General features: G+C 36.4%; 3 protein-coding genes across 3 annotated transcripts; 2 read left to right on the top strand and 1 right to left on the bottom strand.

Moving 5' to 3' along the window:
• Window positions 1-71: 71 nt before the first annotated feature.
• On the top strand, window positions 72-5,437 carry LOC122075474 (ribosome biogenesis regulatory protein homolog). The gene is made up of 8 exons (XM_042640509.1): window positions 72-348; window positions 2,025-2,175; window positions 2,486-2,537; window positions 2,708-2,836; window positions 3,767-3,884; window positions 4,563-4,746; window positions 4,839-4,952; window positions 5,071-5,437. Exons 1-8 carry the CDS (start codon window positions 257-259, stop codon window positions 5,242-5,244), a joined length of 1,014 nt encoding a protein of 337 aa, XP_042496443.1. The 5' UTR covers window positions 72-256; the 3' UTR covers window positions 5,245-5,437.
• An 8,354-nt stretch (window positions 5,438-13,791) lies between these two features.
• Window positions 13,792-19,056, top strand: LOC122077442 (adenine nucleotide transporter BT1, chloroplastic/mitochondrial-like). Its single transcript, XM_042643391.1, has 3 exons — window positions 13,792-14,985; window positions 18,000-18,161; window positions 18,268-19,056. Exons 1-3 carry the CDS (start codon window positions 14,404-14,406, stop codon window positions 18,754-18,756), a joined length of 1,233 nt encoding a protein of 410 aa, XP_042499325.1. The 5' UTR covers window positions 13,792-14,403; the 3' UTR covers window positions 18,757-19,056.
• Window positions 19,057-20,539: 1,483 nt separating this feature from the next.
• LOC122075187 (uncharacterized protein At2g34160) lies at window positions 20,540-25,369 on the bottom strand. Its single transcript, XM_042640130.1, has 5 exons — window positions 25,114-25,369; window positions 24,712-24,760; window positions 21,443-21,505; window positions 21,286-21,350; window positions 20,540-20,944 (listed from the first exon to the last, which is right to left on the bottom strand). Exons 1-5 carry the CDS (start codon window positions 25,228-25,230, stop codon window positions 20,846-20,848), a joined length of 393 nt encoding a protein of 130 aa, XP_042496064.1. The 5' UTR covers window positions 25,231-25,369; the 3' UTR covers window positions 20,540-20,845.
• Between the last annotated feature and the right edge of the window lie 2,332 nt (window positions 25,370-27,701).

A 27,701-nucleotide genomic window follows, 5' to 3' on the forward strand; every position in this document is an offset into this window, starting at 1 on the left:
TTTGAGCCGATTCCTAACTGATTTAAATTGGAATCGGCAGTGACCAATTATATCAATATGTCATCGATTAGGGTTCGGATCGTCTCTGAACGTACACGCTGGTGCTGCTTTTTCTGCTTGGGCGCAGTTTTAGCAACTGGTCATCTGTGATTTATTTCGGAACCCATATAACACAATCTTTGCGATAGTTTAGAGCAGTCTTGAGTCTAGCCTTTCTAAGATTCGACTGCAGCGGCCGAGTAAGAGCTTGCAAGCCATGGAGACGGAAGCCCAGAAGTACGAGATTGACCTTGGGAATCTGATGGCGTTTGATCCTCATCTCAGCTTCTCTTCTCTTCCCTCTGACAGGTTAGGGTTTCTCCATTGCCAAGCTTATCTTCTGTTGGATCTATGATTTAGTCTTGGATTATTTCTAGGTTTTAACTGCTGTTTGGAGGTCTGTTTCAGAAATATCTGCATAAAGTTCTTCCCTTTTCCCAATTTTTTAGACAATTATCTTCATGTGGTTCGGTTGGTTTCTTATGTGATCTTCATGCTGGAGGTTCTGTTTTGGGTTTTAGGTTCTTCGTGTCTGGCATTTGTTCAGTTGTAGAAGCCAAACTTAACCACCAGTAGAGAATTACTGCTAACAACTGTGTAAGGTCAAATAAAATTTGAATCAGTATTTCAATAGAAATAACTAGTTAGCAACCTATTTGATTATCAGAACAGAAGTTCTCTCTGGGGAAAAACCCCTCTAGCTCCTAAGCTGGGAAGGGAAGTTCGCCTGTTGAGCAAAAGCTTCTTATGAGAAGATCTGTATGCTGTCTGGTGCTGAATGCAGGCTAGTGAGATGTTCTAGGGTTACTTGAAATACTTAAGAAGCAAGGAATAGTCATAATGTTGTGATTGTTGGTGCTAAAGGATGTGACCCACATGAAGCTTGTACTCCTTGAGGACTATAGTGAAGAACAAAACCCTCACTTGTTATGTGTTATTCTAGTTGTCAATTTCTTGTAATTTTTAGGTACTAGAAAAATCAATCTAGGATAATAAGCATAGTTGTCAAGGCGAAAATGCGACCCAGTATGCTGGCCAGATTACTGCCTAGGCCTGAGAAACAGGATCAACAACAGAAATAGAGACAGAGAAGGGGAAAAAAAAGAGAGAAGGAACAGGAACATCAAATGGCAATAGAGAAGAAGAAGAAGAAAAAGAAGGAACACAAACAGGAAGAGAGACAGAGCAGAAGAATGAACTGGAACAAAACAGAAACACAGCAGGGACAGAGAAACAGCAACAGACAACAGAAGCAGAGACAGAGGAGAAGAAGAAGAAGGAACATAAACAGAAGTAGAAACAGAAACAGAAAAGAAGATGAATTGACAGGAACAGAAACAGAAACAAAAACAGAGATGGAGAAGAAGAAGAATAAAAATAAACACAGGAGAGGGAGGAGGAAACTCACGGGAGGGTTGAGGGTTTCACTATTGATTCAACCCACTCTTCCCCACCTTCTTTACTTTCTCTTTTTTTTTTTTTCATATACATGATTCCATGCATATCATTGCACCAAAACTATGTACACAAGCCAATAAAATAGTCAGAAAAATGAACTTTGTATAACATGAAAAGAAAATTATAAAAACAAGCAGACCCTCACAAAGCTTGTGCCTCTGTCATAAGGCAGGCCAAGGTGTCCAAGGTGATGCCTAGGCAACCAATGTGGTCTCTTTTTGTGCATACAGAAAGGCGACAACACTCCTGTGGTATCCAAAAGCACCTTGTCGTGTAGGCGGTGCCTTGAAAACTATGATAAGCACGGTTGATCTTCTGAAACTAAATTGAAAATGGTTGCTTTAGTAATCTACCGTCTCTCTTCAAGCAAATAACTCAGCAAATATTTCTTAGCCTGATTAGGAAACACCCAAGTCATGCTGAAAAAAGGGTTTTTGTGACAGCCAAAATATTTTTAGCTTTTCTGTTGTTTTGTGTTACTTGTCAGGACACGAAGGAACTTATTGTGATCTTTTGAGTTTATCTAGGGAACAACTAGTTACAGAATGCCTCCAGAAAGGCACGGAGCTTGTCCAAGCAATTGCGGATGTTCTTTTCAACTTACCTTCAACAGAAGACAGAGATGGGCCTATTGTACAACTACCTCCACCAACAACAAGATTACCTAGGGAAAAGCATGTAAGCCTTTTTGTCAACTCAATCTCCTTGAAACTGATAGTGAGTGAAATTTCTTCTTCATTTTTTAAACAGTTCCAGGAATCTAATCAATCGTGACCATTTCTTCAACCTGTCCTGGGTCCTGTAATATAACCTATAAATCATAAGTCCTAAAGTATGGCTTCTGCACATGCTCAGTTCCTGTACCTCTGTTTCTGTTCATCTTTTGAGTTTTCACTATGAGTTTGATTTACTCCTGTAATAATTCAAATTCTTTATGCTAGGCATGAATTCATGTTGCTCATATCAACTTTCCTGATTTTTTTTCCAGCTTCCAAAACCTCAGCCACTTACGAAGTGGGAACTGTTTGCCAAAATGAAAGGTTAGTCATCTGAACTATTCGCTGTTGTGCTATATATGCTATTAATATTTTTCGTTATAAAATAGGTTGCTTCTTTTTAAGCTATATAGTTTAAAGAGGATCTCTAGTCTCTGGCTTCTTTTCAAACAGATTTTGGTGCTTGATGATATTTGGTTTGGAATGTTTTGCAGGTATAAAGAAGCACAAGAAAGACAAGATTGTGTTTGATGAACAAACCGGTACTTGGAAGCGGCGCCATGGCTATGATCGTGTTGATGATGACAAGGATGTGCCCATCATTGAGGCCAAGATGACTGATGGTAAATGATTGAACTTGCCCTTCCCTTGTGTGACTATACGACAAACTCAAATTTTGGGAGATTTGTCTTATTTTCTACTCTTTTTTTTTTTTTTTTTGAAAAGCAATTAGAAAATAAATAAGAAACGTAAAATCAACTATAACTGTTGGATTGGTGAAAGTGTACTTTGTTGGCTCAATTGTATGCATCAAATCTCATAAGTATGAAATAAATCTGCACTCTTTTTCCTTAAGAAAAGGCAAATGAGGAACTTTTCTATTTTGCATGATAGGTTACACACTGAGAAAACCATATGCATAATAGATGCTGTCTTGCCTCTAGAATATATGAAAAATATTGTAGATGCTTTTAGTATGTTTTTGTCAGTGTATAAAGTCTCCCGTAGGCAGGATTGCACTATCAGAAGATATCTTGTATGGGAAGGAAAATAAAAGGAATCAGAACACCTCATATCCATTGAGAGAATGGAATGTCAAGGCTGCATTGAAAGGATTATTATGTCTGATGATCTTTGTGCATGTTTCAATTTCAACCATTGTTTAGAAACTTCTTGGCCCAAGCAAGACTATGCTTTTATAACTTCATCCTTTCTTTAGTTGCAAGAGTCAAAATCCTTCAATTGTTAACGTTGCTGATTTTTGTTTTCCTTTTTATCTTTGGGTGGGTTATATACTGCTAACCACGCTGAATTTCTGAGTTGATAGACAATGTGTTCTAATGGTTCTGCATTATCACATATGTTTCGGAAGCTGCTTTATGTTTTTATATCATGATTTGGGAGAACTTATTATTTTGAGGTGTGTTACAAACAATTTCATAATGGAATTGAGATCTTAACTGTATTATTGTCTTGGAAGTTTTAAAACAGTTCCACTGGATACTGTCTGAAGGTGGTTAATCTGTTTATGTTCTGACTCACTTCCTCCGCAGAGCCAGGAGAGGATCCATTTGCCAAGAGACGGGTAGAAAAGAAGAATCGAGTTGAGAAGCAAGAAAAGAACCGGTTGGGGAATTTGAAAAAAGCTGCAAAAGTTGGTGCCTTGCCTAGGTCTGTCCTTAAACCTTCGTCTTGTAACATTACATAAATACATATTAAAGAGAAAAAGAATAGGAATGTTCTGTATCATTTGCATTCTAATGTATTTACCTAAAATCCATGCTTCAAATACCCTCTTTCTCAGTTTTTAATCAGTACATTCGACTCATAATTATTGTATTAATTTTTCAGCTCAATCGACCCCGATTTTTTTTTGGGGGGGTGGGGCTCACAGTATGCCAACTCCCGCATTTGACCACTTTTTGTGCTGAACACATTCATATTTACTGGTATTTTAGAGAATTAGGAAACTTTGATTTGAATTTTGTATAATCAGATTTTGAACCAGTATGGATTCAGAACCATGTCCTCATGCATTTAGTGCAACTACCTAGTACGCATAGTTGAGTGCAAATGGTAGATTGTGTGTTTTCATTCAGTTGTAATACATTGAATTACAACTTATATGGTGTTTATCATTCAGTTATTGTTCCACTGACAAGATAACTGTGGAACAAATTGACCTTTAATGGTCCCATCCCCTTTCAATATCTTTATATTTTTACTGTTTAATAGAATTCAACTGATTGCATTGTTAGAACCAAAACTATGTACACATTAGCAATATGTGACAGTAGTATCCTTTATTTTTCTGAATTTTAAAAAGATCTGACACAGCATTTCTGGCAGCCATATTCAACTAGCTGCCACCGCACTGCCCATAACAGGAACCCAAAGTGCACCAAAGAAAGTCAGTAAAGATGAGCTGGAGAATGTGGCTGGAATGGCTGCCACTGCAACAGCTAGTGGTGGGAAGTTTGACAAGAAACTTCCAGGAGAGAAATCAGCAAAACATCCTGGAAAGTATCGCAAGGTTTGTTGGCACATTCAGAATTCACTCTCCATGCTGACTGTTTTTATGCCTTGTGAATACATAATTTATTTGTCTCCTTTATTTTGCTATAGTTCCTCCCCGTAGTTGAAGGATCAGGAATGGGTTCACAAGAGAAGCAGCAAACGGAAAAGGTCCTCAACAAGCTAATCGCCAAGCACTCTCATGAAATACTTGATGTTGATAAGGTGAGGCAGCAAGTTAGCTCAGCCAAGCTTTGGTGCCTAAAAAAAATCCCTTACCCCTTAATTGCATCCTTTGCGATGTTATTGGTTTAGCTTATCTGTAAATTTTGTGTGGAAATAGGCTGTAACGATGTTCAATGTGAGGAAAGAGAAAAGGAATCAGCGAGGGAAGTCTTCTTCGATGTCAGACAAATTGAAGCCAAAAAAGAACTTCAATAAAAAATCATCAGACAAAGGATTTTCAAAGAAGGGACCATCAAAGAAGGGATCATCAAAGAAGGGACAGACAAAATGAAAGTGAACTTGTATGGATAATGTGTAAGGTAGGTTTGCAGAGCTTTTTGAGTTCCAACAAAAAAAAAGGGTTGTAACCTGTTTAGTACAAAGTTGGCTAAGTTTTGTTTTTTTGTTTTTTTTTGTTCTATTATTCCATTTTAATGTTTTAACTTTTATTTTTGGTTGAAAAGAATCTAGCCATTGGGGTGTCATTATTTCCTGCATCATACCCTTGGCACTATTTCGGGAGTTTCATTCTACAATCAGAATCTATGGATTAAGAAATTTTCTCTTTGGCATACCATAAAAAGAAAACCTGCCTATAAATGGGGCTTGCATTGAAGGCATAGAAAGGTTTTAACCCAATGTAAGAGCAACTTTTGCAGGGTTAACCAATGTCTTGATCCTGCCAACTGAAGCTTTTACCATGGCTACAAGGGATGGTTTTTGTAGACACCAATTATGATTATATGATCACATTGTTGGATTGAAGCAATATATTATTGGGGAAAAAAGACAGTCAGGGAGTATGAAGCTTTGCGCCGAGGTTAGACTCAAGATGGTGCGAAATGATCACTTTACCCTCAATGAGAGTCCTAAATTCCTCCCCTATTGTATGCACTCCCACCCCTGTGCTGGCGTAAGGGCAGTGATCCTGGACAGAAAGCTCTCATATTTTGATCAAGGGAGAGGCTTCCTAAAAGGAAGTGTGACCCCTACACCAGTGTGGGGGCCAATTGAAATCTACACCGAAGCATCATTAGAGGTTTTAGGCTTCTTTTTTCCTATTATTAATGGGATAATAGCTAAGATGGCAACAAGAAAAAATAACAAATAAAGAATCTTGTACCAGGCACATGGGGTTAATTCAACATCAGTTTGTAAAAGAATTTTTTTTAACTACAAGTTTTGTAAAGAATGGTGAAGGCATGGTTAGTGAATTTGTGTTTAATATGTGAATTATACACACCCCTAATGTTTTTAGATAAAATATTGTATTTATTTGCATATTTCCAAAGAGTAAAAAAGATGGTACACATTTTACACCATCCCTTATTAAATGCCTAAAATATATACTTTTACAGTTTAAAATGTAAAAAATAAAATTATCAAAAACCCTGTGGGCTGTGGCCCAATCTTTTATTCATAACCCAAGTACTAAAAATCCTAGATTGAGATCTTTTATAGCGTTACATGCCTTGTAGTGCACATCTAACGATCAGAAATGCCTTGGACTGAGTGTCTGAGCGTTCATGGTCATTGGATGTCTATTACACACCCTGTAACGCTACATAGGAGTACGATCCAAAAATCCTTAACCCTTCATCCTTTCATTCCTAAGGCACTGCAAACCCTTCTTACATTCCTCTAAACCGACCTGCCTTTCACTACAATCAGCAGCTGACTAATTGCCCAAGTAAAAAATATAAGCCCCCCCCCCCCCCTCTCTCTCTCTCTCTCTCTCTTTCAGGTATATGGAGACAATAGTCACTTTCTTGCATATTAAAGTTTTTATATATAACTTTTTGTTTTCTATGACTAATATTTTGTAGGATTTTCACGTTTCTATAACAGATTGATACATTAATTTTTATGTTTGATGAGATGATATGTCATTGATGCATTGACAAATTTTATGATAATCTTATGGGATATGGTAGGGGATTAGATATCGACCATTTTATTGTGTTCATTTTAGTTGTGATGCTTCCTTTTGATAAAATCATAGGCTACGTATTATCATTCTTTTTATTAGATGTTACATCATGAATATATGCTCATATTTTTACTTCATATTCTTACAGAGGGACCTTAGTAAATATGTATTAAAAGCATAGTGTTATTACAATACTAAACATGCTCTTTTGTGCTGAATTTAAAAAAATGTATTATTTATTGGTAAAGTATTATTAATGTTTAGTCCATTTAATATGCCTGTATTCGCACCCTTTTTTTTTTTTTTTTTTTCGCACTTGTACTTTCTATGGGTGAAGGTTGATATGGCCTTAGCTCCAACCTACTTTTAGGGATCGGGGTCCTCTGTACCCAAGGGTCGGAGCCCTCAGACACGTAGCCCCAGGTGCTCCTAGCCCTTGGATTTGTTCTTCAAAGGATCCATGTCCAACTTTTAGCTAAGAATTGACTTGAGAACTATACCTACTTCTTTCCTTATTGATATTGACAACAGTAATTGTAATTTTCTTCGAATTTAGGTCCTGTACATGTACATACAGTCAAATGATGCACCTTAAATGATAGTGAAAGGATAATTGGCAGCCTCTTACCATACGTGCAGAGGAACTCAACTTGTTTTCTTCTTTTCCTGCAAGTAGATTGTTAAGAAAGTGGAATATAGAAAGACCGTTGAGAAATGTATAACGTATCTATACTTAAAAAAATTGTCTCCTCCAAAATTCTGAACACCCAAACTACAATGATGAAGGCTAAGGTGTATCAATGGATACTTTCCTTAAGACTATAAACTACCCCCTATTGATGCAATCAGGTGTATGCAAATTTGCCTCCAAGATACAATAGGTTTATGACTTTTCGCAATAGTATGTGGTGGCGTGATGCATTTCCTTAATGCAAACCCCTTCGAGTTTTACAATGTAGTGATCAAACTAAAACACAAACAAAGTGAATAGTTTATAGAACCCAAAAATTGAATTCAAAGTTTTATGAGAGAATTCAAACCAAATAAAGAGAGTTTTTATGAGAAAATAACACTAGAGAATCATTTTTGAAAGTCCAAAGATTACCTCTATCTATTTATAGAGGTACAAACTCCAAATCTCCCTTTTGAGGCAACCCCAGAGGTGTCCTTTTGAAAATAACCAATCTCGGACATGGAACTTTTACCTTTTTTTTTTTTTTGAATTTACCATCACTCCCTTACACTTGGTCTATATTTACTAAAATTCCCCTACTTTTTACTTTTTTACTGATACTCCCATGCCTTTTGATTTTTACATCTCTTTCTCCCCTATTCTTTTTAAACACCCAGATTACCCTTAATTTTCACTTGTAACCTATTACATTTTTTTTTCAAATTGATTGGTTCAAAACATGGTTTGAACCAAACCACTAACAAGTTTGTCTCATCCAATCATCAAGAATATTGTAAATCCAAAAAAGAATAATTTTGTATCTATATCTATATCGTTATCATATGTTCCAATTGGGTACCACGTTTTTTTAATTTTTTAATCCTTTGATTGGCTGAGACAGATACCAATCTAATACTGATAAAAAAATAGATTGCTAAATTTGTGATGATGGATGAGATAAAATAATAATAATAATAAATAAATAGATAATATCTTTAAGAACACATCATCTATGTCAATATCCTTGATGATTGGATGAGACAAAACTTATAAGTGATTTAGTTCAAATCATGTTTTAACCAATCAATTTGAAAAAAATGTAATAGGTTACAAGCGAAAATAAAGGGTAATCTAGGGGCCCGTTTGATAACGTTTCAAGAAATGCGTTTCTGTCGTTTCTGTTTCCAGAAACAACAGAAACGGAGCAAAAAGCGTTTGATAAAACTGTTCCGCTTCACTTATTTTTAGAAATAGAAATAGAAATTTTTACTTATTTATGATTCAAGAAACGACCTAGGCTTGTTTCGCCGTTTCTGGAAACGACTTGTGGCAATTCTTTCACTGGTTACCATCGACTTCTAAAAACATGACTTATCAAACACCTTCAATTCCGTTTCTGTTTCTAGAAACGAGAATTTATGTTTCTACCGTTTCTTGAAACAGAAACGACAAAAACGTTATCAAACGGACCCTATGTATTTAAAAGGAGCAGGGGAGAAAGAGATGTAAAAAAAAAAAAAAAAGGGGAGTATCAATAAAAATGTAAAAAATATGGGAGTTTTAGTAAATATAGGCCAAGTATAGAGGAGTGATAGTAAATTCCCCTTTCTTCTTTTTTTTTTCACTGTGTACACATGTGAAAAGTATCCCAGGCCAATCTTGGATATGAGGGAAGAGAGATACCTCTTTTTATGGAACTTTACCTTAGACTTCTTACCAATGGGGTTGGTAGCCTAGTGGTGAAAATGCCCTCAACCTATCATTACTCGAGTCGGCTAGTTGTGGGTTCAACTATCGCCCATTGGTCTTGTGGAAGCGCTGTTTGCCATATGGGGGCTATGATCACTATCATGGAGCACCCTTTTTTTTTCTACAAAAAAAAAAATTCTATACAAAAAGCCTTTCTCAAAAATAATTCCAAAACCTTAAAGCTAGAGAGAGAAAAAACATAGAAAATACAAATTTCAAAAAAAAAAAAAAAAAAAGTATTTTGAAACTTATTTTATAAACCAATTTTCCAACATAGGAAACTAGAGACAATCCACCATTAGTGTTGCTAAATGGAATGAATATCAATCGATCTTGCTCTTGGTCTTGTCTATTACCAGACTCAATGTTTTGGTCTAGGGAGAGAGGGAGAGAGAGAGAGATGGTTTACCACACCATTGAATGTATTGAATTTTAAAGGAATTTGAAATCTAAGCCGCCTTGCAGTGACATAACATTACCATGGACTCCCATGGATCAAAACGAATTGATGATATCACATTATCCCTCATCTTTTATATTTTTACTAACGATAGGTATCTAGACTTTTGACCTAATTAGTTCTGTAGATCTATACTGACCTCACAACTGCATGCATTGACGAAGTCCTATCGAGTTGATGATGATAATATTATCCCTCATCATCAAATTACTTGAATCTGCCTTTTTTTTTTTTTTTTTTTTTCTATGATAAACAGTTGAACCTGAAGATCAAACACATAATGTCTGTGACTGTGAGTCTCTCTGTTTTAAGCAAAATCTTTGTTCTTCAATTCCCATGTAAGCACCAAAGCCATCTTATCGAAGAACTGATCAAACCATTGGAATAAGTCAATAGAAGTGTCTCTAATGCACTGATTCATGGCCGCCAATAAGTAAAAATATAATGACAGATGCGGCCGACCGATATTTCATGCATTAATTCTCAAACTTGAAACAAAGACACCATCATATACAATTTTTAAACAATGATGATATCATACCCTACCTATATTAGTATATACCGCCATTGCCCAAGTTGTTGCTTTTTCTGAACATAAAAAGGGAAATTCCTGTCAAAGCCTAGCTTTTCCCCATCTCACTTTCTATTAAGATCTATAGAAAATCTTTAGCTCACTTTCAAGAACGACGGCTTATCCAAATTCCAAATGCATGCTCCAAGCTTTTTTTTTCTTTTTCTTCTCTCTCTCTCTCTCTCTCTAACTTTCACACGCATGGAGGACCGTTTTCTCTCAAAGGATAGCTGATCTATATTAAATTCGTTGCACATAGGAGGTAATAGGACTGCAATAGGGCCGGGTTGGGTTGGGTTGGGTTGGGCTTCTTAAAAAGTTAACCCAATCTTTTGTTCTATTAGTTGGGTCCAAACCTGACCTAAACACAGACTTAAGGTCTAAAAACTTCAATCCAATCCTAACCTTGCAGCGCCTAGCCTAGACCCACCCATATTGGCTCTAATTGGATAAGGTTGGGTCTGATTGTCTTGATACTGGTTTGCCATCCAGGTCGGGTATATCCTGACTCTGATTTGTCATCAAGGGTCATGTATATTCTGACCTTGACCCCTGACCCCTGACCCCTAACCCCACAAAATAAGAAATAACTAAAAATTCATTTGACTATGTATTTAAATCCCTTGGAATTGAAAAGTAAAATAAAAATTAAATCTAAAAAACATCATAGTTAAGAAATTGAAGTAGTTTATACAATTATGGTGGATAATGATTGTCAAACTTAAAAAACTGACCATTTAACACTTAATAAATTAAAGTAAAAAATCACGATTGACCTCAAGGCGTGCCATTGACATCAATCCTTACCTGGGCAAAAAATTTTAGGGCCATACAAACATTCATGGCCAAAATTTTTGAACCTAACCCTATGCGGGTTCAAGACAAGTCAAAGGGAGGTTCAAGCCGTCAAGACCCAACTTTCACCCTGAAGAGGCATCTATGATCTTAAGAAGAGTGGTCAAGGGCAAAACTCTGCCTTAGTTATTATTTTCTTTAAGTTTTCCACTCATTTTTCAGGTTCATTTTGTCCTTTATGATGTTTATGTCAACATCCTTTGCTGGCTATTTACATCAAAGATAAGTTTTTCTTTTTCATTCCTTATTTTTTAAAAATTTCCAACACTTAAGTCTTTTGATTATATGGTGAATGAGACTAGTCACAACTACTAATTGAAAAAGGAAGCAATTGACTTTGGTCTGCTCATCTTCAAAGTTGAAGAACCAGACACAAAAACTTCAAAAAAGAAATGGGAAGTGCATCACCACGCCGCCAATGTTGCCTGCCCTTCCAAAGTGCAGCTAATAGAGTCGAGAACATGGTTCCTAAAAAGGAAGGAATAAGGAATATAGAGCAGAGACAAGATGTAAAAGGGAAATTCAAAACTGACAGCGTGTACATATAATATTTTACCCAAAGAAAATATCAAAGTCCACACAAAAAGTGAAGAAAACTCACATTCTTGATAGATTGATGGATATTCCATTGCTTTAAAAGCCAAAAAAAAAAATGTAATTTCAAGGGCATGTGGTCAAATATGGCGAGAGGACCTCTCACTTTCTCTCTCTTGACGTTGCATTTTATCTCTTTCCAATCTCTCCAAGTCATTAGTCCGCCTGTTTGTTTGTTGAGGAGTATGAGGTAAGAAAGTTTAACTGGGAAATTGATCTCATATGTCCAGTAGTGGGTCAATCCCATCCATCTTCTAGGATTGAAGCACACTCTTACTCAAGTATATGAGGGACCAAAGACCCATCAAAAGACCAAAGCAAATATCAATTTTATCCAAATCCATCTAATGTGGTAATGGATATAAATAAAAAGAAAATATATAAGTGCCACGAACGTCTGGAAGTTGACATCATCTCACAAAATAATCTTAATATCTTTCGATGTGGTTGAGTTTGATAAACATCGATGGATCCATGTGATAGGGGACCCATGTCATTCGGGTCGATTTCTTTCTGTAACATTTATCAAAATCACTTGTTCAGATATGAAAATTTCCCTGTCTATTGTGTTTTTCTATTTCAAGCATTTTTTTATTCTCTCAAAAAAAAAAAAAAAAAAAAAACTATTGTGATGAAGTTACCCCTGCCATAATTTTCAAAAACCAAATAAAAAACTACCCTAATAAAATTGGATGTCAAGTTTCTTATTATTAGTATTGAATTTTGACGAGAAAATAAATAATAGGTAAGATATTATTGTCACAATGGATTATTACTTTTAAATATTACAAGACACATATTTTTTCACATGGACAAATGATGTCTTCATTCCAACCATAGGATTGAGAGGACATGGTTTAGGTAAGTCATGTATCAAATTTAAAATCTAATTCAATCAAATACCCTTAAGTGTATTAATATGCATTTCTTGTATGTTGATATATGTGTATCAATACTTTTCTCATCACTATACACCCTCCCAACTTTGAGTAGGAACATATAGTTTAGATTAAAAAAAAAAAAAACATAAAATTTAATTTTTATGTTGCAATTCCAATTATTTTCTCTATTTCATTACCCATATAGATTTAATAAAAAAAAATACATAAAAAGTTAATGATAATATTTATAGAATTTTGAATTAAAATAAATAGGAAAAAGATTGCAATCATATAGTGTGACCCTTGCACTAGCACATGGCCAATGAGACCGCATGCATTGGCATTAACATACATGAGATTTTTAATTTCGGTGATAATTATGTGTGCATTTATGTCTAGGTGTAGGAACCACATAATCAGACAATTTTCTTTTTTACCAAAAAAAAAAAAAATATATTTCTTATGAAGTGAGCAGGGTAAAAATAATAACATTATTTTTTTTTTCATCCCCCTCCCCAACCTTGTTTTGGGTGAATTTTCGCAGACCAACCAACCTAAGTCGAATGGTTTGGCAGAATAAAGTTTTTATGGATCAATTATTTCAATAAAGTAGAACAGATGGTGGCAAATTAAAGATTAACTAGCTCGTTATGGTGGTGTCTTACTTTTTTTTTTTTTTTTTTTTTTTTTGCTAGACTTGTTATGGTGTCTTACACTCTTACTCGATTTGCAATGTCTTAATACAATGGATTTTTCGGGATTTAATCTATGAATAGAAATTTTGAAACCAAATCTCAAAAATATTTTCATGAACTCTTTCCTCAACTTTATGCCATCAAGATTCAGTCTTATCAAATTGTTTGGTTCGAGTCTTTTCCATCGTTGATGTAATAATTCAGGCTAATATCTAAATTTTGCAATAATATTTCTGCTTTTATAATGAGAGATGAACCCTTAGGTGCAAAAATTGTTTGTAACCGCTGCATTGATGTAGTGAGCATCGGATGGTTAGGAGCCTCTTGAAATATGTGTTTCGATGCTCTTAGTTATTCGATATTCATCGTACCTCACGACTCACTACACGGGATGTGGACTCCATTTCTTTATCTTTCTTCTTTTGGGTTGATAAACACTGTAAACCCAAATGTGGAGAACATGAACTGTAGCTTCTCAATATTTTCCTTTTCTTAAAGTATTCAAAATTCCTAGGAGTATTTTTTCAGATTTTCAGAGTTTTGAACGCATTAGCGTATCGACAATTGAGCTCTCGAAGATGCTTTTTTGCTGCCCATGTGTTGTTGGATTCTCTTTGCACCTACCACTTGCCTTCTTAGGGAATCTCAAGTTGCACAGTAACGCAAATCTTTCTCCAACGGAATCCCGCAGAAATAGAGAACCCATTAAGAAGCGAACCGTAGGATACAATATATAGAGAGAGATTTCATTAACAGCTCCTCCTCTTCCTTCCAAGGGTAGCAGTCCTCACCCTTTTCCCTCTAGAATCCTCCGTCCTTCTATTCTTCCTTTATAATCGAATATCTCAGATACCCACACTCGGTTTCTCCTTCTAAGCAGAAGAATCTGTATTTTCTTCTATAAGATGAAGTTTTGGAGAAACCCATCTGTTCTTAGGCCAACCATTTCGCTCACCGCCGTCCAAAATAATTGAATCCTTGAGAAAAATGGTTCTCGAGACATAAAAAGCTTCAGAGGAGGTTCGTTTATTGGTTTGGGAGCGATGTCTGGACTAAGATTGCAAGCCGTAGAAGATAAAAGAGATGGGTTCCTCTCCAGTTCTGGGATGGGCTTCCAATGGGGTCTCCAAGAGGGATCTTTTCACCCAGGAGGCCTATTTGCCAGCGTAGGTCAGATGGGAATGGGTTTTGGTGTTTCGCCGAATTCTCCGAATTCGAGAGACAATGGTTTGAAGCTTCCATACACAGACTTGTATCTGAAGTATGTGTCGTCACCGGAATTTGGTTTCAGGATTGTGGGGATTCCGCCGGAATCGGTGGTGGGTGAGGCTGAGGAGGCATTTGAAGGGTTGAAGAAGAAGAAGAAGAATAAGGGAGGTCTTAAGCTAAAGTTGAAAATAAAGAATCCTTCCCTGAGGAGGTTGATTAGTGGAGCGATTGCTGGTGCTGTATCGAGGACTGCGGTTGCTCCTTTGGAGACGATAAGGACTCATCTAATGGTGGGGAGCAGTGGGCATTCAACCACTGAAGTCTTCAATTCCATCATGAACACTGATGGATGGAAGGGCCTGTTTAGGGGTAATTTGGTGAATGTGATTCGGGTTGCTCCAAGCAAGGCCATTGAGGTTGGTGAACTACTGCTTTCTTAGTTGGTTTCCTTGCCCCTAAACTTGTAATGAACTTTTTTAATTGTATATAAGTATTTATTGGATGGTTTGCTGATTATGACTTGTGTTGATTTAGATAGCTTTTTGTAATTTGTTTGGTGATCGTGATATTGGATTACTGAAGCGCTTGTTTCTTTCTGTTCTGGTTGTTGGTTGATTTTCTTTTCTGTTGGTTTCCTTTTCCCATTTTCTTTTAAGTATTCTTGGTTTCTTCTCATTTATGGAACTTGAAGAATACAGAACCAGAAAGTTAGACCAGTTGTTGCTCCCAACAATCAGATGCATATCTCTGATGTTCCTTCTGTTAACTAGAAGCCTGTCTGTCTTACTGATTCTCTTTAAGTTTTTGCTCCTAAGCAGTATCTGCTGTCCTGCTATGTATAATACTCAATTGAAAGAGGAGACATGTTCCTTACCCAAGCTCCTCTTCCTTTTATTAGGACATGATATCTCATTTTATTAACACATTTTATCATCTACAGGGTATACTTTCATTAGTATTGACCCCCCCACCCCCCCAAATGATGCTTTCAAACATGTCAATGTTGCTTGCTGATTCGGATTTACTTATTACTTCGTTTTTTGAGCATATTGCCTATTTGTTCACAATCAAATGGTTGTTTAACTGCTTCAAAGTAGATTTGCAGTTCCTTTATGTTCCTTTCACGGTTCACGGAAAAAAAAAAAATTAATCGTTGTTTCTGATTAGCATCTTTTAATCCAATGCTAAATCTCGAGCTGGATTCACATGAATGTCTCACAAGATTATGAATGATGATGGAATGTGGAGAAAGGTTGGCATTTCCTTTTGTGGAATCTTATTCATAAGGATGTCCAATAAAACACCTGTAATTTGGGAGCAATCCCATTCTTGAGGTTAAAAAGGCAAGGGGATCCAATGGATAACAATGTTGCCTTACAGTTTCTCTTTTTCTGACCTTCTTGTGGTCAGTTTCCTTGCAGTCTTACCAATGAGATTAATTTCTGACACTCTCAAACCTGTTTGTAATATAAATATTGTAATGTTTGAGGGGATCTTAACATCGCATACAGCCTAATGCTCATGGCATGCATGCAGCTACACCAACACGAAATGAATAAATAAATAAAAAGAACACCAGTGTTGTAATACATGGTTACACACCCTTGGGTGGCCCATTTATGAACCAAATGATCACTAATAATGATGTTATACACTGATCAGATTTGTAGCACTGTCCCTCCTTGGTTTGCCTCCCATTGCGAGTTGGGAACCCAAGTGGCCAAACATTCTCCCCAACTCAAATTGGGGCCCAAAATAGATAAATTTATTTTCTGCTTCTTTGAAGTGGGTTGATTTTTACAGATTCTAATATTTTAATTTTAGTTTTTAGAGTTATTAATTAATTATCAATGACATCAATATTTGTGGCTGTATTTCCTTCAGTTATCAAGGGGATTAGCATTCATTGACTTACCTTTACTGTGAACCTGAAAATACATGATTGCACTTCTCTTCTAGAATTGAATCAGTTGTTTCTTCAGCACTTCTTTGGATGTTCTGCTGTTAGATCAGAACTCTGCAAATTGTCCATTTGCATCAACTAAGATATCACCCTTATAATTCTCTCTTCGTTATTGAGTCCTTCTTCCATTAAATCTATTTGACATTTTTTGTTTCAGTGATTGGCCAAGCTCCCTTTACTTCTCTTACGGCATTATAACAAACTCCTCTATCCTCTCCTTCTGTTGTAGACGGCTATTGGTCTATCATTTTCCCTCCTGCTACCTGCATCTTCTCTTATAACGTAAATGATTGATGTTGTTTTATTCACCAACTTTAATTCGAATTCCATGTAATCAGGATTGACCTAATTGAATTTTGGTTGTTTTGTTGGAATAAAATGGCAAATAGATGGCCAAGATTTAAAATCATGAAATGTATGTCTTGCCCTAAATTAATTATAACACAAGGTTTCCTTACTGTTGCCGTCCAATACTCTCAAGTTCTTGTTGGAGTTTCTTTCAATCCTTTTATCTTATTATGAGGCATCTTCCGTTCTCCTATACGTACTTTTGTCCTTCCTTTCCAAGTAAGTTCTTTAATCATGTCTTCTCTTGTTGCATCAGCCCCACTAACTCTGTATTTTAATACCTGTGGATATTTTCCTCCTAATTTAAATGGTTAATTTGGTGCTATAAATCTGTCTTTAAAAGCTTAAATATTCAATTAAAAAAAAAAACTGCCATAGAAAGGATCAATGAGATAATCTTCTAGTTTTTCAAGATTTCTTGGTAGCAATGAGGAAATAGACCCACTTATATAAGTGGTCCATGAGTGAACTAAATGGAAATTTCTTGTTTTGGGGGGGGGGGGGGGGAATTTATTCATGGAAGTTGGTAACTTTGATGTTATGCAGTCCCTAGTTGAGTTAAGTTTAAGCTTTCTGTGGAGTCTTGTGACTCGAAAGTATTGGTTAATGGTGATCAACAAAATAGGTTATTGGTTAGGTTTCAGGAAAGGAAAGGGTTTATGACACCTCCATTCTTGCATAAAACCAAGTTTTTCCTCTTATCATTATCTCATTCTGTTGGATTTTTGGATGCCTGTGTGCTATTTGGAATAATCAAATTTGATTGACATGGCTTTACTATCTAGTGGAGAGTTATTAAGTATTTAAATTTGCATAATTTTCGTGGCTTTTTCTATAAGCTTTTCCAGTTCTCTCACAGACACGCACATGCTGTGTTTAACAATTGTGCTTCGCCTGATGGGGAGAATCACATTCCTGCTAACATTTTATTGCTCTATGAAAATTAAGGAACATAGGAAACCATTCAAAATCTTTACATGAACAGTAGAACTTAGTTCTTTTAAAGACATACTTTCTGAACCCATCTTCACGATTCAATGGCATACTAATTTATCATAAAGTTCATTCTAATAGTTGCTTTCAGTAGCTGTATTTCTTGCTAATGATGCCATTCTGCAGTTATTTGCTTATGATACAGTTAGGAAAAACTTGACGCCCAAACCTGGAGAGCAGCCTATACTCCCTATCCCAGCCTCATTGGTTGCAGGAGCTGTTGCAGGAGTTAGCTCAACCTTGTGTACCTATCCTCTTGAGCTAATTAAGACTCGTCTAACCATACAGGTATTATGAAACCACAACCTTCTTTGTCTTCTTAGGTTTGTCTTCATATTTTCTTCGTGTCTAAAATTCCTTTTTACCTCTATTTGTGAATTTGGTCAAATTGCAGAGAGGTGTGTATAAGAACCTGTTAGATGCTTTCCTGAAAATCTTGCGAGAGGAGGGACCTGCAGAGCTATACAGGGGTCTCACTCCAAGTCTTATTGGAGTGGTCCCTTACGCTGCTAGCAATTACTTCGCTTATGATACACTACGAAAAACTTACCGGAAGGTCTTCAAGCAGGAGGAAATTGGTAACATTGAGACCCTTCTAATTGGATCAGCAGCTGGTGCAATTGCAAGCAGTGCAACTTTCCCACTTGAGGTAGCTCGCAAGCAAATGCAGGTGGGGGCTCTAAGCGGCAGGCAGATCTACAAGAACGTATTTCATGCTCTGTCAAGCATACTCAAACAGGAAGGGATTGGAGGTCTATATAAAGGTTTGGGCCCAAGCTGCATGAAGTTGGTCCCTGCTGCTGGGATTTCATTCATGTGCTATGAGGCATGCAAGAGGATATTGGTTGAGAAGGAGGAGGAGGAGGAGGAGGAGGAAACATAAGACCTCAGAGAGTCCCTTCCATTTTAAGGAAATAAATAAATAGGTGAGTTACTTATGTCAAATCTGTAGCGGGAAGGAAAGTACAACCATATTTATTTTGGTTTCATATATCAGTTCTTTTGTCTTTGTCTTATTTATTTTAAATTAAGACTTAGGAGCTGAAGTCTGCTGGAAGGATTTATCAGCTGGCCTAAGCTTTTCATACAAAGATTGTTTTTGTGGTGAACCTGAAAAAAGATGAGACCCATCTATATAACATGTTTGAAGAAACATTTCAATGGAAGATTTTCACCTTGTTCCCATTGGATTCACTGATATTCACTGATACTCCTTTTGCCTCCTGGCTCTGCTTTTTCGAAGGCATGAGAGAATCAAGCTGGAAGGGGGGAAGGTTGGCAACCAAGTCCATTACGGCCTACTGAATAATTTATGGTATATCTTAATGATGGTTGATTGATGATTGTGGACTTGTTTTTAAGTGCAGCCAATTATCAGAGTTGGATTTCAGAACCATTGCATCTTGCTGCTGGAATGTAATAACAAAATACTGCAATGACAGTTAAATGATTTCAACAGGGGATTTGTGTCTAAGAGAGCCCATTCGTGCGCAGATACAACCTGATTCTTTGCCTTGTTTTGTTTTGGCTAGTTCAGGCAAACAGCTCTTATTAAGGACAAGTTTTTCTTCATCCACAGTGAAGACACAACTCCTGATCCATGTTATATTTCCCTTCAATTGAACCTATGAAATGTATTTCGGATATTCGTCAATGAGTTATTGATTAAACTCATCATGTTCTAGAAGTCCAATCATAACATCAAATCACCTTGGTCACTAACATGATCTTGAATAAACAGATTCAAATCTCTTTACCTCGAATAATGAAAATTTCTCTAATCATCTAATGTATTCAAATAAACAGTAGGGGCTTCATCCAAAATTGAAATTTGAAATTCAAAAACATCTTACCTCGTAAGCAGCTTGTTGTAGATCCACTGTGTTGATTGAGTTCAATATGCAGATAACTCCTAAGCAATAACAACTGAGGATGTTGGAATATAAAGTGTATGTGATCTCTTACTCTGTCTGACTGAAATTATGAAGCCCTCATTTTGCTGTCATTCTAGGTTTCATGTTCTTGCTTGCTTCTCCCTCTTTCCACCTACATAACACCTTGATTAAGGATGTGAGTGAAAGATTGAAGGGGGAACGGAAAGCATATTCTTTTATGTCCTCAAGCAGTACAGCTGTTTATTGACTTTATTCCGGTATATAATTTTCTGAAGTTAAGAAAATATTGCCCACAATTGTTACCCAAGGTTTTAGATATTGTACCCGATATCGATACGTATCAATTTAATTGATCTGCATTGGTCCGATTTGAGATCAGAAAGTAATTTTTTCTATTGAACAGTTGTGTTATTACCTTAAAGACTCTTCGTTGCTATGATTTTGAATCGGAATTGATGTAAACCAAAATTTTAAATATTGTCCATTGCTTTAAATAAAGAACTTACCAATGATTAGATTTAGCAAGACCGATTGACGTTTAGCAAATTTTTTTATTTTTTATTTTTAAATATAGGAAGACTAATTATTTGTTTAACGTGTCCAACAAAAGGTATCCAAATCACATACATCAGATGATCAAGGAGCCAAAAATGACAAGATGATCTCAAGCACAAGACAAGTCATTCCTAGTCAAGGAGTCAACTATGCTGTTAATCGATAAAATGCTTTTGATGAGACTCTGATCTCCTTCAACAAGAATAAGCCAAAGAATTAAAAATAACAAAAAATAAAATTTTGAATGGCAAAGGTATTTGTTTCTACAGAAGTTACTACCGCAACAATATCACAGCTACCAAACTCTCCTTAATGCTTTACCAACAAAAATAAAATTCTTCTTGATACCACTCTAATGACCATTCTTTACTCAAATGCCACACATTCAAGAAAACCTGATCCGTTAAGTGCATATTCACCCCCATGAACAAAATAAGAAGAAACTAGATGGCTTGATAAACATCCATTATACTCAGTTTTGCTCCTCTCCATCTCCAGATGCTTGATGAACATCCATGATACTCAGCTTTGCTCCTCTCCATCTCCAGCGGCCTCCCTTTCCTCTGCTGCAGCGGCCATCAACTCATCAAAGTTCTCTGTCTTCCCAAGCATTATCTCAATCTAGAACAGAACAATCAGATTTTAGCACTCACACATTCAAGAGTATATATCATTATATTAGTTGAACCCTGATTCATTAATCATGAAAAAAAAAGGTGGGGCCGAGGGGGGGTTTTATTGGGAAGATGTAATTGTTAATTAAGTTGTAGATGCCAACACCCTCCACAGAATAATACACTGAAACCCACAAAACCGTATAAGAAGAGTTTGGCCCCCCACCCTAACACTTTTTTCTTACATTAAGTGATATAACTAAGTCAGACACCAACGGATAGGTCCTACATATCACCACCAAACACTGAATTGTTCTCTTGTGATGAAACTAGATTTTCTAAAATTACCTTTGCTTTCTGGATGGGTCGCCCTCTTGATTCGTCTTTCATATCAACAGTAGATGTTGTGATCTCTGTACATATTCAATTTTGAAGGAAGTCAAATTCGATACTCAGTTAATGCTTTAAAATAAAATGGTCAAAGTGTGAGGGATAACAATCTCACTCTTCTCCACAGCCAGTCCATTGTTTTTCAGGATCTCAGCAATGGTGACAACTGTGGCAATAGCTGGAGATATAACAGAATCAACCATTTTAGTGAGCACCTCAGAAATAGACCTTCCACATATTCAAAATATTTGTATGCTACACATATAAACATATATGGTACCATTTGGCTCTTCCATAAAAATACTCCACTTCCAAGACTTTGCACAGGCATGGGCAACAAATGAATCATTATCAAATAAAGTAATTCCACTAAATTTCCAGTCGCATTTATATGATGGTGATGTTGCTTCAAAGGAGGCTTATCCCTAATAATTCCTTATCCCTAATAATTCCTTCAGTCGTTAAAATGCAGAAACTATGCCATATAGTTAAAACTGAAATAATTTCATTTTATACTAGCCATCTATCACTTATTATTCTAGCCATCAATCCATATATTCCTGGGCCATGGGCCATCAAAAGGAGACCCACCACCTAAAGAGTCTAAACCATCAATGCCTTAAATAATGCCCAACTACAACAACTTCAATGGTCCCTGCTGCCAACTAAGAATAAAATGTTTATGCAATAAGAATGTAAATACAAACTAGTACCACAAGTTTATGAAATAAGACAATCCACATTTTACTGGTACAGTGTAATCAATATACTTCTTAAGCGTGGCTGAAATGAGAAGAAATTTTGGATGCATTTTAGGTGAAAAGAAACAACAGGATGAACCCCCAAAAGTGCACCCTCTATTGGTTAAAGCAATTTCTCTCTCGTACTTATGGTGCCTACAGTGTGGACAAGCAATTTAGGCACTTCAATTTCATCAACACAATATTAGAAATCTAGACAAAGACACTAATATGATTCTTCTTAGGGTGCAATTTGACATTCCGCCAGAAGGTGAATGACCAGTTTGAACTTTGTGGCAGTCTATCCAAAATCCAACAACTGCAGTCATCTATGCAGCTACAACAAAGACTAGAGAATAAATACCTCTAGGCATAGCCGCATAGGAAGCCTAACAGGTATAGCCAACAATAAACAACCCCAGATGCCCCCAGATACATGAGCATTTCAAGAAAATGTTTCAACAAGATAAATGCTAGTGCACTATCATGAATCATATATAGATTCGACTAGGACTTGGGTAAAACTGAAGACCGTGGAACACATCAGAATGATCATTTTTTGTTGTCACAGTCAGAATATGTAATGAGGAAACAGAGTTGGAAGACATAAAACAAAAGCAGGTAAGTAAAAACTGAATGGAATTTCTATGGATAACAAAGACTGAAATAAGTGCATCATCTGGAATTAATGAATATTAAATTTTATAGCACCAAGCAGGATGGCACACACACAAGTAAAACGGTACAAATCCCAGAAAACGAATACATCACAGGATGCTTAATAAAAGGTAATTTTAGCCATATGTTGAAAGGAGGCCATGAAGAATACAAATTAAAGTAGCACTGGCGCATGGTAAAGACCTAAAAGGAGAGGAAACCCGAAATGGACAATAAACATGGTAGAAAAAAGGTTTTGAAGGTATATATGCACTACCAGCTGATATGACCATTCATAATAAGAAAAGAAGAAAGAAAAGGGTTTGTATCAGTGAACCACATTATTAAAGAGCTTTGAATGAATAAAAAAAACAGATGTTGTCTCACATACACACACAGACAATACATGAAACAGACAAATGTAAAAACAAGCAATAATGATGATGTCCTTTCTTCAATAGCTTTACCATATCCTCCCATTTTAAAATATTGTATTCGATCCCCACCCTTACAAACCTCAAAAGAACAATTAATTCCTCTTTACTCTCTTATAATCCTCATCCTCATCCAGCAACATTTCCCTCACTCTTTTGTGACAGTACAAATGAAAAAGGGAAAGAAACTGAGCAACGTTCCCCTCACTCTTTTTGTAACAGTGCCAATGAAAAAGGGAAAGAAACTGAGCAACATTCCCCTCAGTCTTTTGTGATAGACTGATAGTGCAAACGAATAAAAGGGTAATAAACTGAATGTTCCCTTCTTGTACCTGAACATAGAATCGGTTCAGGAACATACAAAGAACTAACATCAACCAAAATGTTTAGAGTTTCATCATTTATGAAAAGCTGTGTGATTTTTAGAATAATCTTCTAAACTTTCCATTATAGGATTTACTTACCCCTTTAAGGGGGAACTAGGGTTCCTGACCAATTTTGGCCCACACTTGGCTTGAACTATCTTCATCTCTCTATGAAGTCAACCTTCTCATTCGGCCAATAGGCATGTCCTAACATAGTTGATAAAATGTTAGCATCTCCGCTCAATTATTCCACTAGATGACAGAGAAACTAGTTTGAGTAGGAATCCCTATCAGTTTGCAAAGGAATCAACACTGAACTTCAATTTCTTGCTATAATGGATTTGATTGTAAGAAAGATCAGGCAGGTGGTTGTAGGGAAATCGTAACATAATGCTTCTGTTTGATCTTCAAATTGATGAAATGTGAAATCAGCCATCATCAGAATTTGTAAGAAATTCTTCTTCTGATTTCACAGGTTAAACAGAAAGGTAGAAGGGGACTGGAAAAGAGCACGACTGCTTTTGGTAGTTACAGGTAATTCAACTTGGATATTGATGCTGCCAGAAGACATTTCCCAATTTTCACAACTTCCTTACATGAGAATCACAACCTGTAAGAATATATTAATGTTATATGGGGCAGGACAGTACCAATTTTACCAAAGTCCCAGCCACATTATGGAGCCTAGGTTGCACACGTCATCAAACATAAAATTCTGAAAACAACAGACTGCCAAATGGAACTAACACAAATTCACAAGAAAATCAAGGAAAAATAAATGAAGACTGGATAAAATAACAACAATAATGTATTTCTCAGCTAGTTCACAAAGAGGCACTCACATGTACAGTAGTTTTTTAGCTATATACCACCCCAAAGCCTACAGCGAAAAATAGAAGAAAAAAAATAACAACTTTCCAAGTAATTATTAATCCATCAACACAAAATACGCAAGCACTTCAAAACTTTTGGGTTTGTTACCAAGAAAAATCTATTGGCAAAAATTTCTCCACAACGTCGATCGCATGTAGTTAACAATGTTAAAAATTAATACAACCAAAAAACTCTAACTGCATGCACATTCATTCAAATGAATAAAAAGAACTGACAGACTAAAAATAAAAAAGGCAAAGCATTAATAAAACAAAATATTGTATGAAACAGAACAACAGGTCCAAAAGACAATACCCATTCCAAGGGCGGAAAGTTCAACCTCATTATGTTGCTGCATGTACCTCTGCGAATAACATTTAAATCAAAGAAAAAAAATGATCAGGTAAAAATCTTCTTCTAAGGACACGAACAGGAAGACTTTTTTTGTAATTAATCATAGAAAAGCAGAAAGAATAGCGTTTAGGTCATTACAGACAAAGAAACTCAAAACCTCTAAACAAGAAAAATAAAACAATAAGAGCATGAAAATAAAATTGAAACCCCATTCCCCAACTATCTTTACAATATCACAACAAAATCAGAAACAAATACCAAATAAAAACAACTGAAGTAATGGTTGGGGAACGGATGTGAAACCCTAAAAAAGAGAAAACATTTCCAATATGAACTGAAACGTAGATTCGAAACAGATTTTACCTTAGCAAGATTAACATAGAAGAAAAGCGGCTTCTTAGTGTTGGAGACCTGAATCCGATTCTTCTTGTGCGAATCGACGATGCTGATGTTATTCACTCCCTCTGTAATCTCTTCCATTGCAGAGTAAAAAACCTAGCCCTTACCCTAACCTCTCTCTCTCTCTCTAAAAACCTGGGAAGGAAAGGAAAAAAGATATAAGAACTAGGAGTTAACCTTTGGTAGTTTGGTTATACAAGCGGGAAACACACATCCACACACTCTCTCTCTCTCTCTCTCTCTCTCTCTCTCTCTATCACTTCATGTTTCGTACCAACAAAGTCACATGCCCCATATCGTGGTGGCTAGGGTTTCAGTTCACTCTAGAACCGGTGAATTCGTCAACATAAGTATGAAATGACTAGTCTAACCCTAAGAAATTTACTATCTTAGGCAAAAGCTGGTTTATGATCGAATCAAACCGGATCAAAAAACCATAACGATCATAATATGATCGAATCAATTCGGACAGCAAAGAAACGACTCGATTATAATTTCATAGATTCTCTTTCTGGTTCAGTATTTTTTTTTATTTTGCACCGGAAATCCGACGGTTCTATAGTACCTGATGTTCAAGAAAAGGCTAAAACTCCACAATAGTTATTGAGATGTTACGCTTTAGGTATTCTAAACTTAATTGAACCGGGCCTATTGTCACCCATGTACTTTAGAAACCGTGGTAATGGTTTTGATTGAATTAGATGGATCATGCCGGTTCGAATCAGGGTGAGCAATTGAAGATTAAAGATTGGGTGGCAGTGGATCCAAAAAGTAGGCCATGATTTTAGGGATCAACATAAACAAAGCATAATCCCAAAGTTGACTACCGATTTCCCCTGAACTTGGTTAACCAAACCTGGGTAATCACCCTTATGCCTAAACTTGGCCAATCCAAACCTAATCCGGCTGATCAATCCAGACTTAATTACAAATTAAACAGGATAACCCAATTCAGTTGGGACTAATTCCAAGTTTTCAAACCCTGCTAGACTTGTCAGTTTATAAAACCTTTTGCCATCAAATATCTACATGGGTATAGGAAGTGGGGAAAACGATCATCTCCAACACTAACTACCCATTCAAGGGCTGGGAGCATGGTTTCAAGTATCAGCCTGGGATCGGCTGTATTGGATCGGTATTGATTGAGATCGATCTCCAATCCCCGATTGTTGATCAATCTGGATCAATTATTCGGATTGTTTCAAAGTAAAATAGTAAAAATTAATACTTTTTATAAAAAATAGGGGCAAAATCGACCGATACCCACTAATCCGATCTGATCAGGATCGATATTGAATTGGTATTGGTAGAGACCGATCCCATCCCTTCAATCCTTGGTTGGGAGGGGTTGGACACATATCCTTAGGTGTTGACATGTATTGAGATGCATGTCAACCCCTCAAACCTCGGATAGACGTTGGAGGACCATTGAAGGGTGCAATCTTAGGAAAGGAGCCAAATCCAAAGGGGATAAATCCTTTAAACATATTTATCATGCGAAAGCTTAAATGGTCCCTAAAAATTGCAGGCAAAGTGGCAAGCAGACCACACCACCATCCTTTCCAGCCACGCTAGGCTCCCAGCCATATTCAATGGCTAGGAACCTCTTGGGATGCATGCCTAGGTGTTGAGGAAAATGCCTAGGAAATTCGCAATTGTTAGATATTCATTGGCCACCCAGCGTGACTGGAGAGGATTTGAATCCTAGAAGTACCCCTCAAAAGAACAGCTTTGTTTTGGAATCAAAATTCCCTTAAAACAGTCATAGGGTTTGGTTACTGTTGATCCCAAATGGCTATGGTGCTTTGTGGATCACTTTCAAGATGGCTTCCCTTTGCATTCTAAACAAATTTGCAGAGATATTCACACATCCAAATTTTCAGATTGATAAGACAGAGGACTGTGAAATAGATAGAAATTGATTTTTCACCTTAAGAGTTGTCGGTCAGAAAATTATTTAACACTTTGTAACATTTTCTCACATAGATAGATCGACGACGAAGGATGAGAAGTAGACAAAATCTAGAGTGATGGGAGTTGGAGAATCTTCTGACAGGAGATAAGTGCTATATCTTGACCCTGAAATGCCTCTCTCCTTTTTTCTGGACATATCTTAGTTTTCGTTATCCCATTTTTTGTCTCAACATTAACGAACTGGTTATCTTGCTAAAGAACGGGGTTCTGATCAGGAAAAATTTGATCGAGGGACCAAACTCCAATGCTAAACCCTTTCTATGACCATTAATATATTTTTCTTTTAATTTTATCAATAAATAAATGAGCATCTGAACACACTTTTGATATAACATAGATTTGTCATCTCATCTTAATCTCAAGATTTTGTGAGTGGGGCCTTAGGCACTGGCCCCAACCCCTGAAAGTCTTAACTCTAATAAATTATGTTAAATTGGATGAGCAATACTGCTATAGTTAAGAGCATTTACAATTTATAATAAACTTTTAGAATAGCCTGATAATGAATGATTTCTTGGAATGCATTATTGACCTGAACGCATTCCAAGAATGCATTCCAAACATACCATTTGTGACTT

The sequence above is a fragment of the Macadamia integrifolia genome, chromosome 4, assembly GCF_013358625.1.
Source record: "Macadamia integrifolia cultivar HAES 741 chromosome 4, SCU_Mint_v3, whole genome shotgun sequence".
NCBI lineage: Eukaryota > Viridiplantae > Streptophyta > Magnoliopsida > Proteales > Proteaceae > Macadamia > Macadamia integrifolia.

Bases quoted from the DNA above. Each gene is read 5' to 3' on its own strand.
- LOC122075187 (XM_042640130.1), bottom strand. From the start codon at position 25,230: ATGGAAGAGATTACAGAGGGAGTGAATAACATCAGCATCGTCGATTCG. The intron at 24,761-25,113 runs GTAAAATCTGTT...TGTTATTCGCAG, and splicing joins TCTATGTTAATCTTGCTAAG to AGGTACATGCAGCAACATAA. The intron at 21,351-21,442 runs GTGAGATTGTTA...GAATATGTACAG, and splicing joins TGGACTGGCTGTGGAGAAGA to AGATCACAACATCTACTGTT.
- LOC122077442 (XM_042643391.1), top strand. From the start codon at position 14,404: ATGTCTGGACTAAGATTGCAAGCCGTAGAAGATAAAAGAGATGGGTTC. The intron at 14,986-17,999 runs GTTGGTGAACTA...GCCATTCTGCAG, and splicing joins CTCCAAGCAAGGCCATTGAG to TTATTTGCTTATGATACAGT. The intron at 18,162-18,267 runs GTATTATGAAAC...GTCAAATTGCAG, and splicing joins AGACTCGTCTAACCATACAG to AGAGGTGTGTATAAGAACCT.
- LOC122075474 (XM_042640509.1), top strand. From the start codon at position 257: ATGGAGACGGAAGCCCAGAAGTACGAGATTGACCTTGGGAATCTGATG. The intron at 2,538-2,707 runs GTTAGTCATCTG...AATGTTTTGCAG, and splicing joins ACTGTTTGCCAAAATGAAAG to GTATAAAGAAGCACAAGAAA. The intron at 2,837-3,766 runs GTAAATGATTGA...CTTCCTCCGCAG, and splicing joins TGAGGCCAAGATGACTGATG to AGCCAGGAGAGGATCCATTT.